The sequence below is a fragment of the Protomyctophum bolini genome (genome assembly GCF_963924005.1).
Source record: "Protomyctophum bolini genome assembly, chromosome: 11".
Taxonomy (NCBI): Eukaryota; Metazoa; Chordata; class Actinopteri; order Myctophiformes; family Myctophidae; genus Protomyctophum; species Protomyctophum bolini.
Genome location: NC_137872.1, coordinates 17,175,836 through 17,193,179, shown reverse-complemented (window position 1 = coordinate 17,193,179; position 17,344 = coordinate 17,175,836). Strand labels below are relative to the sequence as shown.

General features: G+C 43.2%; 2 protein-coding genes across 4 annotated transcripts in view; both read left to right on the top strand.

Annotated features, from left to right (window-relative positions):
• Positions 1–11,331, top strand: part of ap2a1 (adaptor related protein complex 2 subunit alpha 1) — a 28,719-nt gene extending 17,388 nt beyond the window's left edge. Inside the window, exons 15-23 of one of the 3 annotated variants that reach the window (XM_080776910.1) lie at positions 160–222; positions 751–822; positions 1,137–1,219; positions 1,429–1,519; positions 1,745–1,867; positions 3,722–3,838; positions 4,003–4,072; positions 4,571–4,705; positions 8,829–11,331. In XM_080776910.1, coding sequence (XP_080633036.1) covers positions 160–222; positions 751–822; positions 1,137–1,219; positions 1,429–1,519; positions 1,745–1,867; positions 3,722–3,838; positions 4,003–4,072; positions 4,571–4,705; positions 8,829–8,906 — 832 coding nt within the window. In that variant the 3' untranslated portion in view covers positions 8,907–11,331. The remainder of the gene's footprint in view (positions 1–159; positions 223–750; positions 823–1,136; positions 1,220–1,428; positions 1,520–1,744; positions 1,868–3,721; positions 3,839–4,002; positions 4,073–4,570; positions 4,706–8,828) is intronic. The other 2 variants (XM_080776908.1, XM_080776909.1) reach the window with 2 other exon arrangements.
• A 1,431-nt stretch (positions 11,332–12,762) lies between these two features.
• On the top strand, positions 12,763–16,300 carry LOC308323838 (uncharacterized protein). Its single transcript, XM_080775690.1, has 5 exons — positions 12,763–13,021; positions 13,349–13,449; positions 13,675–13,834; positions 14,208–14,331; positions 14,456–16,300. The coding sequence occupies exons 2-5, from the start codon at positions 13,357–13,359 to the stop codon at positions 15,618–15,620; spliced, it is 1,542 nt and encodes a 513-aa protein (XP_080631816.1). The 5' UTR covers positions 12,763–13,021; positions 13,349–13,356; the 3' UTR covers positions 15,621–16,300.
• The last annotated feature ends 1,044 nt before the right edge of the window (positions 16,301–17,344 follow it).

The following is a 17,344-nucleotide window of genomic DNA, read 5'->3' as shown; positions in this document are numbered from 1 at the left end:
GTGTTTGTGTGTGTGTGCGTGCGTGTGCAATTGCATCTGTGTGTCTGCGTGCATGTGTGTCCTCTTTGCATTTGGCTCGACTGTGTGTGTGTGTGTGTGTGTGTGTGCGCGCGTGTTTCTGCCCATCTCTTGTCCTTCGTTGTGATTGGACACTGGCAGAGAACTGGAACAGCCCACTGAGACCTCTGACTCCCTATTGGTCGAGGGTCCTGGTGACTCGGAGTAAGGGTCCAGTAGTAGTCTACAGCGTCACCCAGAAAACTACAATCATGGCTGGCGTAGTCCAAACACACATCCATATAGTGTTTTCAGCCCAAAATATACTTCCCTAGTTTGTATTCATCTATTGTTGTCATCATAACTTGTCTTGTGGGTAGTAGTAGCCTCATGGTGTTGTACGTATATTTACTTAAGTCTGTTCCAACTATATCTACCACACTTTTTAATTAGCTGCAAAATACTCATTTTATTTAGATTTTTGTTCAATGCTTTAAATGTTGTACAAAAATAATACGTGACTTTTCTGATGCTTTACTAAAACCATCTCGCATTCTCCTCCTTTCCCCTCTTGCTCTCACTGCTTTTGCCTCCTCCTTAACTCACTCCATCACACTGATTCAACTTTTCCTTTTTTCTTTTTTTCCTCTTCTTTTGGGGCTTTAATTTCCTTCTCCAATCCTATGCTGGTCCCACTCCATCCATCCTTTCTTCCATCCATCCATCCATCCAACTTGTTGTCTGGTCTCTCAGCTCTGCTCCCCCTTCTGCGGATTCTGAAGATCCCGCCCCTCCTCTGCCCGAGGCTGACGAGCTTCTGAACAAGTAAGCCCCCTCCCATCTCTCTTACCCCCTGGCTCAGTGGTGCCACCTCTCCTTTGGGTTTCTCTAATGTCTTCAGCTAACAGTAAGATCTCTAACTGCACACCACACATTCTGCTTTGTCCTCTCATAACAGATATGTTTCAAATGTTGCCATTACAGTTTAACACCAGGCTTCTTTTTGTCATTGCACTCTATAGGTCTCAAAAACAAAACTGCAATTTTATGGTTTCCTGGATAACATGTTAACATGTCCGCATGATAGTTCTGTTGGCCTCTTGTAAAGTTCTTGGTTTGGTCCTGCTGTCACCCATTAGGTTTGTGTGCAAGAACAACGGTGTGCTATTTGAGAACCAACTGCTGCAGATCGGCATCAAGTCTGAGTACCGTCAGAACCTGGGTGAGTCTGCAATGAAGTCAGATTTACACTTCCACGCAAGTTGGAAATATGTCATTTTTGTCAATGAGATTGTTGTCTGACAAATTATAAATTAAGCCAGAATAGAACAATTGTATTGCCATTAATAAAATACGAGACCAGAGTCTCTGCTGTGTGCATTAATGAGCCGTGTGTGTGTGTGTGTGTGTGTGTGTGTGTGTGTGTGACAGGGAGAATGTACCTTTTCTACGGGAACAAAACATCAGTGCAGTTCGCCGGCTTCACAACAACAGTTAGCTGCCCTGGAGATCTGCAGTCTGATATCCTTTACAAATTTCAGTGGCGGAGTGATGCATCAAAAATACCAGATCTACAAGTTCTAAGATTGTAATTCGGCTATTTCAGGCAGCTGACATTGTCATCTATATTATAAAATATAATGGTTTCTATGCCGTGTTTGGTAGTGTTGAAGCAGTGTTGCGTAATGTTGAAGCAGCGTGCAGCTGGAGTGTCTCAGACAGTGTTCCTTGACTGCCGAGGTCCACAGCTCAACGTGCAGACCAAGCCAGTGGAACCTCTAGTAGAGGGAGGTGCGCAAGTGCAGCAGGTCCTCAACATCGAATGTATCAACGACTTCTCTGAAGCTCCGCTACTCAACATCAAATTCAGGTATGCACTTGCCACACGGCGACAACGCAGCTATTCCCCATTCCTACAGTGGTGAGACGGGTAGCCACATATCCAAGCTTACGGTACATTTGTACACTCACAAAAACAATAACTACTGCTATTGGCAAATTGATAGAGGTCACGTGGTCAAGTGTTTTCATCTGGATGTCCTCTGATGTTTTGCAGAATGACTGGCCTTTCATCATACAAAGAGTCAGAATAGTGATTTGCTTAATAAGCATTAATGCTCATCTCTTTGTCATGGAATATACTTGCGTGCAGAAGTGCACGTAAAACCATGGAAAATGTTGTGTAAAACAATTTAAGTGTGTATTGAACCATGGATGGCATACGGTTCTATATTTAACTGTTACCTCCCTAATGTCAATACGAAGCATTCTCTTGTCACTGCTTGCATTGTACACAAACCATAGATTTCACATTTTAAACCATCCATGACCTTAAACCAGGGGTGCCCATTACGTCGATCGCGGTCGACCAGTCGATCGCAAGCGCTGCGCAGGTAGACCGCTTGGCCCTGCCATGAAAAAAAACAATCCTCGCCTCGGGCAGGCGGCGGCGGCTTTAAAACCCCCCACAATGCAGTGCCTTGTTTTCAAGTGTGGGGAACGTCGGGTCTGTTCTGTTGTTAAACAAACAAATTAAAGGGATATCTATCCATCATTGTTCATATAGCAAGATGCGCGCGGCAAAGAAGCCTAAAACATATCACTTCCATGCAGAGTGGGAAGAAGATTATTTTTTCACGATGTCACATTCCAAGTCCAACTGCGTTTGCCTTACTCGAGCCCATGACGCTACATTTATGTGCTTCCCATTCAGAAGCTGATGTTGATTCCATTGCCTCGAAAATAGCAATACTTTTTAACATGAACTCTTCTGCGTTGGAGAATGAGATCATGGCAGTGCAGGCTGACATACAGTTAAAGTTGCGCGCCCGCGATGGAGAGTTTTGGAACTTACTCGTGGAGGAAAAGTATCCAAACATCAGGACTTGTGCAGCCTCGCTCACAGCGTTATTTGGCTCCACATATTTATGTGAATCAGCGTTTTCCCACATGAAGATAATTAAGTCCAAATATCGTTCCACGTTGACGGACGATCATTTGGAGGCCTGTTTAAGACTAGCTGTCAGCGACTGTCCAGATTACGCAGCGCTGACGGACTCCATTCAGTGCAAGGCTGCAAGCAGTCATCTGATTAAAGGGATAGTTCTGATTTTTTAACTTAAATTGTATGAAATACTTTCCATTAATATAGTGGTTGCAACTGTATTAATTGAGTGTGGTGGGAGTTCTGCTCTGGTTGAGTTGAGTGGTGCATTGTTCCTTCATGTGATTGTGTATGCTTTTTATGTGTGATACTTTTGTTTGTAACATTTTATGAGCAATATGTTATTACAAATTGAAATTGATTGACGTTATTACAAAGAGTAACTTTAACAAAAAATCTCTTCTTTGCAATGTGGGGTAACTGAAAAGGTAAATAAATAGAATTGATTTTGAAACAGTCCTAATGCCTTAATGTTATTTATTTTAAGCAATGGGATAATATCTTTTTGGTTGGTAGATCACCTTGAGCTAGCAATTTTAAAAGTAGACCTCAAGTCAAAAAAGTGTGGGCACCCCTGCCTTAAACCTACAAGATTGTGCATTTTAAACCATGACCCTAAAGCCTAAACCTACAGTATACCTGTCTTTTATCTACTATGTATGTATGTTATATGTACACAAACCATGTGCAGATAGATACACAGACCATCCGCCCTACAGTGTTATCCCAAGTTCATGTTTTGTCTGGGCCGTGGTGTGTGTGTTTGTTTGCTTGGTGCAGATATGGAGGTGCTCTGCAGAATATCACCCTCAAGCTGCCAGTAACCATCAACAAGTTCTTCCAGCCCACTGAGATGGCCTCAAATGACTTCTTTCAGCGCTGGAAACAGCTCAGCCAGTACGTGTGTTTTGCCAGAACCTAGTTGAAAATGTGCTAATATGTGAAGTACATTTTTACAAACAAAAACATTTAATCATTCCTTTCGTATTTTCTGACACACATTCACACTGTGTTGATGGTGTTTAATTCCCTTAATAAAGTCTGCTCCCTTCTCTTGTCAGGCCCCAGCAAGAAGCACAAAAGATCTTTAAGGCCGTCAATGGCATGGACACAGAAGTACTTAAGGCTAAGGTACACAGTCATGTTGACCACTTTCTAAATATTGATTATACTCCTCCTGTCAAGCCGGTTTTTTTCATCCACATCCACATCCACATCCACTCATACGTTTTGACAACTTAGTTTTGTATTTCAACATTTAGTGCAAAAGATAATCCATAATGCTGCTACCGTTAAGAGTGTTGTTTTGCTCCAACACTTTGATTACCTCCTGTCTAACTTTGGATATGTGTAGCCTATGTGTTGTTTTGATGGATTTTAGGTTATTTGGTGAGTATGATGGGATATTGGTCTATTTGTATTGGTGATTGAGTGACAGGTTTTTGCTTCTGTTCACCTGCCCAGGGAATACAGATGCAAATTAGCTCATAGCGACGTAAAGTTCTCTTTGCTTGAGATACATTTTGTTTGTACGTGGTGTCTTATACAAATAACTAATAAATGGAATGAAATTAAATTATCTCTCCCTTCATGTCATGCCAAACATCCATTAACTGTGTGTTTGTGTAGTTGTTGGGTCTGGGATGTGCCCTGCTGGAAAACGTGGATCCTAATCCAGAGAACTATGTGTGCGCTGGCGTCATTCAGACCAAGGGTCAGCAGGTGGGCTGTCTGCTCAGACTTGAGCCCAACGCACAAGCTCAGGTAAGGACATAAAACAACTGTCCTGTCTTTGATTACCATGCTGCTGTCAGGGCTTACCTCACTGCTGTCTGTGTCTATCTATGTGCTGCTGAAACCCAAGCCTGGTGTCGTGGTAAGTGTCTCACCTCTCTCTGTGTGGTCTGTCTGTCTGTCTGTCTCTGCTTGCTTGTCTAGCTACAAAGTCATGTCTTGGGTACCGTACTTGCTGTTTTAGGGCCCCTACCCTGCTCCTCTGCCAGACGTATTGTACACAGGACATTCAAGCTCAGTCTTTCTGGCAGTTTATTTTGTCTGACTAAATGTTGCCTTGATTGTCAAAGCACAAGTTGTTGTGGCCACGTTTTACTTTTCTGATAAGAAGCTCAAAATTACTGTGTTCTAAGGAAGGCCATTTTGTTCTAGTCAGCGAGGGAAAATGATGTTAGGCTTGATTCTGTTGATAGAGCAAAGCAAGAGCCACTACTGTCACAGCCGAATCAATACCAACACATTATGAAGAACATTTTCAGTTTTTCCCCTCACTGGTGTGTATCTTCATGCTAATGGGATACACCAGAACTAGCTCTGATCCATAGCTCTAATGCCTTTGCATTAGAGCTATGTTATATTTCTCTTCCTGCGCTGGCATGAAATGCAGACCAGCCTCTCGTCTGTAGCGAAAATAAAAATGTTTTCGCTACTCACCAATACAAAGGCCAATACTAATTGCCATTAGAGCTATGGACTAGAGCTGCACCACAACATACAATTGATTATTAGGATATGGTTCAGAAAATAAATAAACTAGTTGTCAGAAAATGGATGTCATACCAACACATTTAAGCAAAATTATACTTTGGTAGAGGTTTGGCTTTTGTAGACACCTTGTCATGATGCAAATAGTAGTAATAGTAGTAAAAAATAGTCTCTGCAATCTCTGTAACTTACATTACACTGTGAAATGGGTCTCAAAGTCATTATTTTAGCACATAAACATAAACAAAGTGAAACAAGGCAGATTCTGCCTATTTTAAAACCCAGTACGGCATATTAAATACATAAAGTCAACCAGCTGTTGATTTTACAAAGAATCACACCCGTTTGAAGTGGGGGGCACTCTTATCATCGTACATCATCATGAATCATCTCATACTGGCCAATCAGAATGCCTGTTGCCACAAATTTGTACATGCATAATCATACATCATCACATTCCAGCCAATCACAATTGGCGTCCTCACTATTCTGTCCTCACTTTTTATCCTGAAGTCCAATGCGCCAATCACTTCTGGCGTCTTCACTTTTCTGCCCTCACTTTTATCTATCTTCAATATGTACTTTGCTCACCCAATCAAATCATCGCTATGGGGTGATCAGCCAATCACAAGCCAATGTTTGTGTTCACACAGACCTGGAAAGCTGGGCATAGGAGGGGCTAGCGCCCCTCAAAGGTTTTTTTTGTTTTCAAAGGAGAAAAAAATAAGCTTGGGCGAACAAGCCAGGAATCGAGGCATAGGAGTGAACCTTGTATTTTGTGCGGCTAAACCATTATACTTTTTTCTCTGCAATCCACGTTTATAAATGTAGCTAACTGTACCTACTGGTGCTATCTACGCGTATGTTCGTAGACAACCGTATACTCCATATATGTGAAAGCGCTGACTGTTTGTTTACCTTTTTAGCATGGCTCCGGTTAGTATGGAGAGCCTCCGTCCCCACTGGCTTTGGGATTTTTATATCCAGCTCCGTTGAGCCTCCATTATAACAGGATTTTCAAAGCGCTGTATCTCTAAAGGTTCGAGAGCTGTCCATGGTGGGCCACCGCTCACCCGACGATCGTAAATCATTTGTGAGTTTGTACCACAACATCACTGAGCAAATGTAACTGGTTGTAATGCTAGCTAAGGGCTATGAGCTAATGCGAGTGGTTATGTGCTCCTCACAAAGGCCCCCACCTTCCTGAATAACCCGGAAGGGAAGGAAGCTCCGAGAGCGGACGGGCGGCATTTCTTAGGTGTGTGCTTGCTAACACTAGATGGCGCTAAAGGAGTTTTTTGGGCCGATCTGGATCCGTAGATCCAGTCTGGATCTTCTTCCTAATTCAAATTATAAAATCAACTGGAAGCTATATTTAATTTATTTAATTAAAATGCTGTGCCCAGCTTTGTAATCTTATGTATATAGCCAAACTCTTTGTTTCCCTTGTTCTTAAAGAGACTTTGAGACCTGTTTCACTGTGCAATGGAAATACATTTTTGAATATCAATTTCTCATCCATGGACCAGCTATTGAAGAATCATATATCTCACCACTACTTTTACATCTAACAAAGTGGGTAATTTTGCTATAATTGAATGTGTTTCCTTTAATGAAGGGAGTCCCACTGACAAGGTGTACAGTCAGACCAGGCTCCTTGTGAAGGTGTGAAACCTTCGGTAACAGATATTGCTTGTCCAAATAGAGGCAGCACATCCATGCTGTCCCATCTAAACACTTAAATCAGCTCACACTATTAACTATAGTAAAGCATTTTCAAGGTCAAACAGAACTACAACACTTCATGATTGAATAAGCTGTATCTGTAAAAAAAAAAAAGGAAAAAAAAGCTGATATCGGTAAAACATCAGTATGATCACTGAATGACCACATTTGTTGTGTTATACAGGAACTCTGGTTTGGCCCCTGCACTTTTCAGTCCACTTCCTTCCGGGTGCTTCTGTGTTTGTTCCTACTAACAACAACGTTACATGTTTAAGGCAGGGGCGCTGACAGATTCTGCTGTTAGCAGGCTTGAGAGATAAATTATACCACAAGTCGTTTCGAGGAATGTTGAAACAGCCTTCTAGCCGTGGATTAAACCAGCACCATTCACCACCTAATCAAAACAAAGAATTCAGCTGCTCTGTTCTCCCAGAGCGCTAGCAAACTCGGTGGCTAGGCTAGCTAGTTTCTTGGGACATTTGTGGTCGTAGTGACTACATCTGTCATTAAAAAAAAGACAGATGTAGCATCAGTGATGCTTGCGAAACTCGACTACGTCTCGTTCCTGACCGCATCACTGTCGTGGCAATAATCACGTTAAACCACACGCTCTCGTGTAATATTGCTTAAGTAGACCTGCTATCTGTTTGTAGTGTGAACACCCTCAACTGTTTGAATGTATTTATTTTTGTTAACCACTAGCTTAGAGCAGTGGTTCTCAAACTTAAACATTTCAAGGACCTCCCTTAACTCCGACAATACATATGTAACCAAATGTAAGGGTCTATTTAAACTTAAGCCCCCTAAAGAAACGCTGACAGACACTGGACCCCACTTTGAGAATCTGGCAGAGAGAGAGGTAGATGGTTGGCCTAACAATGAAGTAGTCAATCTCAGCGCAATCATCCTTATAGGCTATGGGATGTAGTCTAACCTTGGTTGGCCTAAACAAACTCTCAAATTGCAATCAGCCTCCATGATATGGCATAAAAAAGCTTGAACAATGAAATTAACGGCAAACCTAATTAACCCATTCTGACCGGGCACCCATTTTGGTGTTAGCATCATGTTACGCTTTATGTATTGAAAAATAGCAGATCTACAAGCTCATATCGCGCCACCGAGTGGCGCGATACGAGCTTGTAGGTCTGCTATTTTTGAAAAATTCGAAGAACGACTGACATTTTTAGAATCTGATCTCAGGTCAGAATGGGTTCATCAGACCAGTGTGTGTCCCGTGGAAACCTCGTATGAATCTGATCTCAGGTCAGAATGGGTTAAACACGAAATCTGTTTAATTTTGGGTAACAAATAGGCCATGCAGTTGCTCAAGCTTGATTTATTTCACATCTACAAAGGCTAGATAAAGATAAACAATCACACGTGTGTGAAGTGAGGGGCGCTAATATATTAAAGTCTAACTCATGTTTCTATGATTAGGTGATGTAATGGTCAACAAACACGGACAAAACAAACAATAAACTCTCTTTATTGTTAATGACATTTAATGTTTGTGTTAGCGACTAAACAAACATTAAACTCTGTCCATTGTCAATGGTGTTTTTAATGTTTGTTTAACTAAAAACAGATATTAAACCTGTATATAGGAGGGGCTAGCGCCCCTCAACAATGTCCTCTGACTGTATGTCTACCTGTCCTTCAGATGTACCGTCTGACGCTGCGCTGCAGTAAGGACACAGTCTCCAAGCGTCTCTGTGAGCTGCTGGCAGAACAGTTCTAAAGGCGGGGGTCCGAAATCCTTTCACCACCACCCCGACTCCCACCCTCCCCCCAACCCCCCCCACCCCACTCCCCCAGCACCTGGACCATCGTGCTCTGTGTCCCCCTGCCGATGAAACTACAAGACCAGCGTTTCAAAACCTCCAAGATCCTCTTCGCCCGGACCAATCCCAACGCCCCCGTCCCCTTGTCCCTTGTCCCCTCTCTCCTCCAACAAAGAATCTATGAGTAAAAAAAAAGAGGTGTAACCTACCTATAAGGGAAAAAGCAGCTGTCGCTAGCCGCGGCGGCCATATTAATGTCATTATTATTGTCACAAATTATGATTCCAGTTCTACTATAATTCCTGTTTATTATCATGAGCGCTATGAATCTTGTTTTTATCGGTGTTTACCTGTGTATGTGGCGTGTATGGCTGTGTGTGTGTGTGTGTGTGTGTGTGTGTGTATGAACGTGTGCGTGCGCATGTGCTCCCAGAGTCGTGGCGTTGTGTTCCGTTCCGCTCCGTCCTGCCTATCCAACCCTGAGTTGCTCCTGTAGTTGTGATGACAGCTGGCACACGTGTCTGTGTCTGCGTGTGTGTATACACACCCACGCTGACACACACACACACACACTTGGGGTAAGGTGGTATATCGGGGATATTTTTTAGTTTATTTTTATTTTTATTTTATTTCTTCCTTTTTTTTTTTACATAATTTCAAATGGTAGACCATATCTTGAAGGCAAATGGGAGAACTTACTCTGCACACACATGTTCACGTACATGGTTTCATTCAGTCGCACACATTTGGGCTTTACATGCTGGACTATGGTGGTGGGCGGGAATTACACAGAATTACACTAATGAAATCTGACATCAGAGGTCTCAAACTACACACTTTTACCCCCTGCCTGCCTAGTATCCACATTATTGCAGAGATACTCGTAGAAAATATCAAAGCCCCCCACATACCCGGTCTCCGCCCCCTTTACTCAATAATTCCAGTGGAAATGGCCAGTGCACTTTAGGAGGCTTCCGGAGACTTCCATAATCCCGGCACACACATTTTACCATCACCCCCCCACCCCCGCTACACCATACACAGTACTTTATATAGAAACTATAATGATTCCATTTGTGTTTATTAAATATTATGAAATCGTTAATTGAGTAGCCTTCTTTTATTATTTTTTGATTAACTTGTTTTTTTGTGTGTTTTTTTTTATGTGTTATTGATGTTTGTATGTTTTCTTGCTTTCTGGGTTCATCCCTGGTGAGCATGTATGTGACGGGTGGCATAGAAAGAAATCTGGATAGGAGGCCTGAGGGTGGAGAGAGAGGCAGTTGGTGAGAGTTAAAGCGCAGTAGCAGGGTAGCTGTCCAGGTTTACAGTGTTAAAACAAATAGATGTTTTACCGGCACGTTCCTCTGAGCTCACAAAGATGTCTTGGAGCCGTCCCAAGCGTGACCCTAACGATCAGATCAAGCGAGTCCTACCGAAATGACATTTGACCACAGATTTGGAAGTCAGTTTTTCTGGGGTCTGATGGACCTCACCTCGATCTCCTGACTGCCCGTGGTGGGTCTATCCTAAGAAAGCATAGATTGCACTCCTTGGCGGTGCCCCAGCTGAGAGGCACGAGAGCCCAGCTCCACTGACTTGCACATGAAGAGTGCAGCAGCCGAGGCAATGGCGGTCTTGCTTTCTTTCACATTTATTTTGGCTCATCCATAATATTTCGAGGGGAGAATCTGACAGAACAATCACTACCATAGAATAACATTTCTCAGACCTGTGCGTTGACTACGCACCAAAAATATATATATATTGGGAGAAGATTGTGATTCATGGAAAAAGAGTCTCAATCCTTTCAAATGCTGACACCTTTCCATAGGTGTGTGTACCCTATGGCACTTATTTGTGTGTGCATTCACATTTCAGGTTTAAGACTGATCTCACCTTTATCCTTCCTCACATGCATATACACACATGCACACACACTCATGTGAGGGGAGAGAGCAGGCTGCCCACTATGACAGCCAACTGTCAGTTGCAACTACAGGGGATTGTCGTTAAGGGTGGGCATTGTATGCATGTGTGTGTGTGTGTGTGTGTGTGCAAGGTTCGATGTAACCACAGAGAGAAAAAAAAAGGAAAAGCTAATGACATTTATGATACATGGTCATATTAGTTCAACAGGTATCACGTCCCGTGTTATGTGCACAGGACACTGGTCATTGTAGTGGAAACAAATGTAGTCATTGTCATTGTGTGTGCGGGCGTGCGTGTGTGTGTGTGTGTGTGTGTGTGCGTCTATGCAGTATCCGCTAGCTAAAGCAGCCCCGTGTATCGGTGTAAAAAAAACTGTCAAATACCTGTGTTTAGATTTAAGATTTACTCTGTACTGAATAATGTGAAAGTAAAACTATGCCATATACTCTACACAGTGCTCACTGTCTCATTCTTGAGTGAGCGAGAGAGAATGAATGAGAAACATGAGAAGGATTCATTGCACACAGCAGTATGCTTTTATTGAAGACAGTGAAGACACTGGCCAAACAACTGATTCATGAAGGAACATGATGTCATTCATCAGCTGGGGACTGGATACAGAGGAAGCTATGATGGATCTGACATAAACAAATTAAATTATCTAACTAGGTTACAGCAACTGTGTGTGATGTTTGTATCTTCAATGAATTATTTGTTCTGATTGTGCAGCTTTGACGTATTGTAATCATGTAAACCTATATTGAACGTGTATAGGTGCACACATGAATCCAGAATGTATGCTGTGGCAAGGATGTAAAGATATCCTAAAACTAGGATTAGTATCTGCAGGTACATAATGTTGTAGCCCATGTATAATAACGGCTTCTTGGTTAATCATTATCATAACCAATGAATGTGCATTGGGAATACTCAGCCTCTGTAGGTCAACCTCTGAAGACCTACAGTACTCTCCTCTATTGGTTCGTCCTGCCTGGCATTCTCCACCATCCAATCCATATCAAGGCAAACTAGGCCATCTTCTGCACTGGGCGCTGAAAGAAGTCTGCAACTACAAGAAATCGGATGCAACCAACTAAGCAAGTAAATGCTTATGGTCGGTGTCATTTTAGATGGGCTCTTGTGTCATTCATGCAATAAAATGTGCGTCAGTGTCATGAGGGGTGAGGGGGGGTTGTTCTGCAATGATGCAGCTCCTTGCGCTGCAGTGCAGATCTCACACACGCACAGCAGAGGCCATGGCATAGCCCATTTAATGACGCATAACGTTTGCAATTGCAATACGGAATGAACAGTCAGGGGGATTATTGTTTATACATGACGCGCACAAACACTTAGCTCATGGGATAATACATGTCTTTGCGCAAGTAGGCTACGCCTAAAATAAATGCTTTTCTGGTGAGTGGACAAGGCAGCTGCGTGTTTGCAAATACCCCTCCCGTCTGTAACAATAGTGTCTGTCGGGAGGGTGGGGTAACTGGTGAATCAAAAGGTACGATTCATCACAATAAAACGCCGAGGTCCTCTCCGGCGAACTGATGACGTGGTGGCAAATTGAGCGTGTACACACCGTGTCGGAGGATGCGTGTTACACCAAAACAGGTGACCCGCTGAATTATACGACGCCAGAGGGCGCTGCTTTTATTTCCAAATCATGACTGTTGCAATCTCCTGTAAATGCTAAACTGGCGCCCTCCAGCTTCACGGATTTCGTAAGAGTCACCAACGCTGGTGTAACCCTGACACTCAGCTCGCTGATTGGCTGAAAATGACATCACATCCAAAATGCGACTATTCTTAGCTTCCAGAAACAGCATTACCTCATCGCTATCCCCCCTGGAGCAGGTATAAGACAGACAACAACACATACACAACGTTATTCGCAGAGAGGACGGGCAAGAGGAGACGATAGACGTTCGTTAGTTCGATTTATTTATTTGTTTAATCTTCTGCAAAAACGACTTTCTCCATGATCTGAATTCTTGGACTGGATTTATAGTGACATTTTCACCGAGCCGCTGCAGTGATCTAACTAACCGATATTACGTTGGCCGAGGAAGTCTTGTTTGAGCAGTGCATATCTGCAGTTTTGAAGGGGAAAAAAAGGAAAGTAATTCTCACTGTAAGTATCTAATCAAAAATATATTAGATGACTTATCTTAAGCTACTCGGTATGCATGTTGATATAGAATGCAAGTGCAACTGATTCTCAGCTTCTGCAACAACCACGTCGTCTTCAACAATCACTTGCAGTGACTTGCAGTAGTAACTATTACATACTAGTAAACCATGTTGTTTCAACAATGTTATTCCATGCATTTGCAAAATTAATATGCAATGTTATTTTATTTTATTTGAAATGTGTATATTTGATTTTGTGTTTGACAGTCAATTAAATTAAAATAACTTATCTGGAATAAATGTATATGCAACATGTTTTCTGTCTCAGACATAGAGATGGTCTTCTACAGAGAGAGAGACAATGAGCGGCCACCGCTGTCTCTTATCCTGCCCCATCTTTACCTGGGTGCTGAGACTGATGTTACTCAGGTAATAATGGTGTTCTTCTGGTCAGCCTTTGGGATTTTCCCTTTACAAATAGTGCTAAAACACGGCTAGGACTGGACAGACCTGGTACCCTGCTCTGTTTTTTGCAAAGGCATTCCTGCAGAACCCTTACTGCAAAGCTGAATATGCATCCCTCTGCAAACTCAAAACAATGACGTCTTCTCTCGCTCATCCCCCCCTCCCCTCTTGTCTCACTGGATAATACAGGATGCTCTCAGTGCAAGAGGGATCTCGTATGTGCTGAGTGTGAGCCGCTGCAGCCCGCAGCCCACGTTCCTGCCCTGCTCCCAGTACCTACGCATCCCCATTGACGACTCCCATCGAGACGACCTGCTGCACTGGATCCCCAAGGCGCTGGGTTTCATTGGTGAGGATGACGCCAGACTTGCATTATTCGCTGCACGCCAGAGACCACTGGAATAGCTGCTGATCCAGCAGTGAACAGTCTGAACACTATTGCAAATGAAGACGTTTTCCTAATGCACGCCCTTTGTTGATAGATGTGTTATTAGTAGTGCGCCTTCAACTTGGCATCCCTATTTTGGGCATGTTATAGGCAAAACAAAAGTAGCAGATGCTCTTTTCACAACACCATCGTTATAAAATAGGGCGAGTGGTTCATGAGAGTGTTACACAATTTAGCATTATGCAGTTTTGCTGTTAGGTTTTGAACTGCAAGACTGACCTAAATTCTGTCTCTCTCTTGCTCTCTCATTGCTCTCCATCTATGCGTCTCTCAGATGGGGCCATGTCTTCAGGGTGTTCAGTTTTGGTTCATTGTGCGGCAGGCATCTCTCGTTCCCCTGCTCTGGCTGTGGCTTACATCATGTATAGCTTGGGGATGGACCTCGATCATGCCTACAGGTGGGTTTTCGTTCTTATGTTTGTGACATTGTTAGAATAGCAGCACCTTTCATACCGTATTTCATTCCTAAACTAGACGCTATCCTCACATTAGTCGTGACCTCATGTTGTATCTCCCTTGAAGGTTTGTGAAAGATCGCCGGCCCTCGATTTCCCCGAACTTCAACTTCCTTGGGCAGCTGCAGCAGTTCCAGGGCACCTTGAATCGGAAGAGCTCAGACAGCAACGCAGATGCCCAGCCAATCACAACTGTGGACACCAACGACAATGACAGCTACAGATGCACAATTCCGCAGTCAGCAAATCAGAGCATGAGCAACAACATGAGTTATCAGGGCACCCACGTTAACAGTGATTTCATCGAGGCCGCCAGAGTTCACACTGAGAATTCGCGCAACGCAGAGAACACAGAGCAGAAATATTTTCGTTCAGCTGAGAACGCTCTGAGTTTTACAGGAAACATGCAGCAAGAACGGAGGAACACATCACCGTTGACCCTGTCACTCTCTGGAAAACTCAGGACTCTCAACCTAACACTGAACCTGAACCAGCACCAAAGAGAAGTCCAGGTGCCATGTGAGTCTCCTCCAGCTCTGAGTCCCTGTGAGCCCGCTAAACCAGAACCAAAGCCCAATCAGCTGCAAATCCCAACAGGCTTTGCCTCTCTGTCAGACAAACGCAAGAGCCTCACCCTCTCCCTGTCTCCACCGGGAAACGCCCCCACTCCTCCTGACTACCACCCGAAACCCCTGCAGAGCAACAACACCAGGCGGACAGCATGCACTGCTATTTCCCAAACTGTCCACAAGAGGGAGATGGGAGCTGTGCACGAGGCAACAAGGCTGAGTGCTGAGCATCCAGCAGCAGTCGGCTCCCCTGCACAGGCGCCAAAGAGAAGGGATCGGAGCGACTCACGCACCAAGTATGCCCAAAGCAGAGGGAAGGGAGAGCGAGAGGGAAGGGCCCAGGGGAAGAAAAACAGTTGCCCTCACAACACGGGAAAGAAGGGTGAGCCCAGCGCAGCCCGAAAGATAGTCAGGGACATGAGCAGGGGGAAAGCGGACAGACAGCACAGTGCCATAGTAGACCAACAGCCCTCGACGGACACCAAGCCGGCCCTGTCTGTTATGGCAGAGTCAGAGGATACTTCATTGGAGGAACCGGGCCTCCTCTCTCCGCTCAATCTGACCTTCAACAAGCTGCTGGGCTGGGGGGAAAGGATGATGCTTGGTGTGCTGTTCGTCCCCCGCATCAAAATGGGACAGGCCGCCCTGCCTTACAGATGCTGATTGGTGATGGGACCACTGTTAAGAACTGAAATGTTTGGGGTGGGGGGTTGTGTGCGAGATTTAACCACTTAAACCCTATACTTTGTTGATTTTTGCGTATTGTTCGCCTATTATGACATTCCAAGAATACGGATGCTATAGGGTTCATGTGGCTATAAACACAACCTGGGGCACACTTTTTCAAGATTTAAGTGTGTGTGTGTGTGTGTGTGTGTGTGTGTGTGTGTGTATGCGGCCGTGTCCTATCAGGGGAATGAGATTGCATGTCTAATATTTTTTTTGTAGCTGTTGAAGGAATGCTTCATCTAATTTATTTATTATTAACCTTACCTGAGGAAGAGCTGTACTAGTGCATTTTATGACGGAGGGCAGTGTCTTCCTATCAAAATGGAATGATAGTCTATTACCGGTATATTAATTTCCTATTTATTGACTGACAATGTGTTTGAATTTGTTTTGTTATTTATGAAATGCCAATATTTTGAGGATGGTATTTTGGCACTATGGCTTGTAATGAAATCAGTGTTGATTAAAGATAACATATTTTAATCTGTCAGTACCTACAGTATGGTCTTTTTTCCTTTTTCCACTCCAACTTGCTCTGGTTATCAGTTCCGCCAGGGGGCACTGTACACTAACTGATAACTTTGAGTCAGAACAGAGGGACTGGGAAACCCCTCAAGGACTCCTGCGGGTCCCCAGCAAAATTAGTTCGACACTTTGACTTTATATACACAGATCTGCTATTTTTAAACAATCTTGTAAAATTTTACATAATCGATACATACACTCAAAAATAGTCCATGTACAAGCTCACAGTGAGGCACAAAGTGACATGCTGTGAGCATGCTATTTTTGAGAACCACTGTTCTAAATCTAAACTTATAGGCCTACTGTTCTAAATCCTTTAAAAAAAACTCATGTTGCTATAGGTATGCCATTGCCAATAGCAGGTCAAATCTAAAATGACATGATTTCCTGGCTTTGATCTGTATCCACAATGCCCAAGACAAATGAAAACAAGGAGGGAAAGATTAAACTATACCCGTATTTAAGTTCAAATGTCTTTATTTAATTAGCTTGTCAAAATACGAGCCAACTCCTTTGACCAGACAGGTCTTTCAACAGGGCACTATAGACTATTGCCTTGGACATTAAGATTCTTTAATGTTATACATATCCCATTATAAAAATAATATATATAAAAAACATTATTGGGTTTTGCTTGACATATTGACATTGCTGTGTGTGTGTGTGTGTGTGTGTGTGTGTGTGTGTGTGTGTGTGTGTGTGTGTGTGTGTGTGTGTGTGTGTGCGTGTGTGTGCACGCAAATTCAGACGCAAACCTCATTCTACTTCTGCATTCATGTTCCATCTCAGTGAGAATTCGGAAGTCACAACTATTGTATTTATTTATGCCAACTCACAGCGTCATCGTCTGTCCCTCATGAGCAATGGGTTGTGGACATGACATTATATTAAATTACCGTCACAAGCACTAGGAATTGTTAGCATACATTTAGTTTGAGTCATTTAGTTTTTAGTTGTCCTCTACTGTAATTCTCCAATCTGTTAATAAATTCATCAATCAATCAATGACTCGGTTCCACTGATTAAAAAAATAGCCGATCATTTCGATGTTTGCCTCATTCTTATGTAGCTGTAATATTTGACAGTTTGGTATTAAAAATGTCATTAAATTGTCACTTTATAAATGTGCAGAT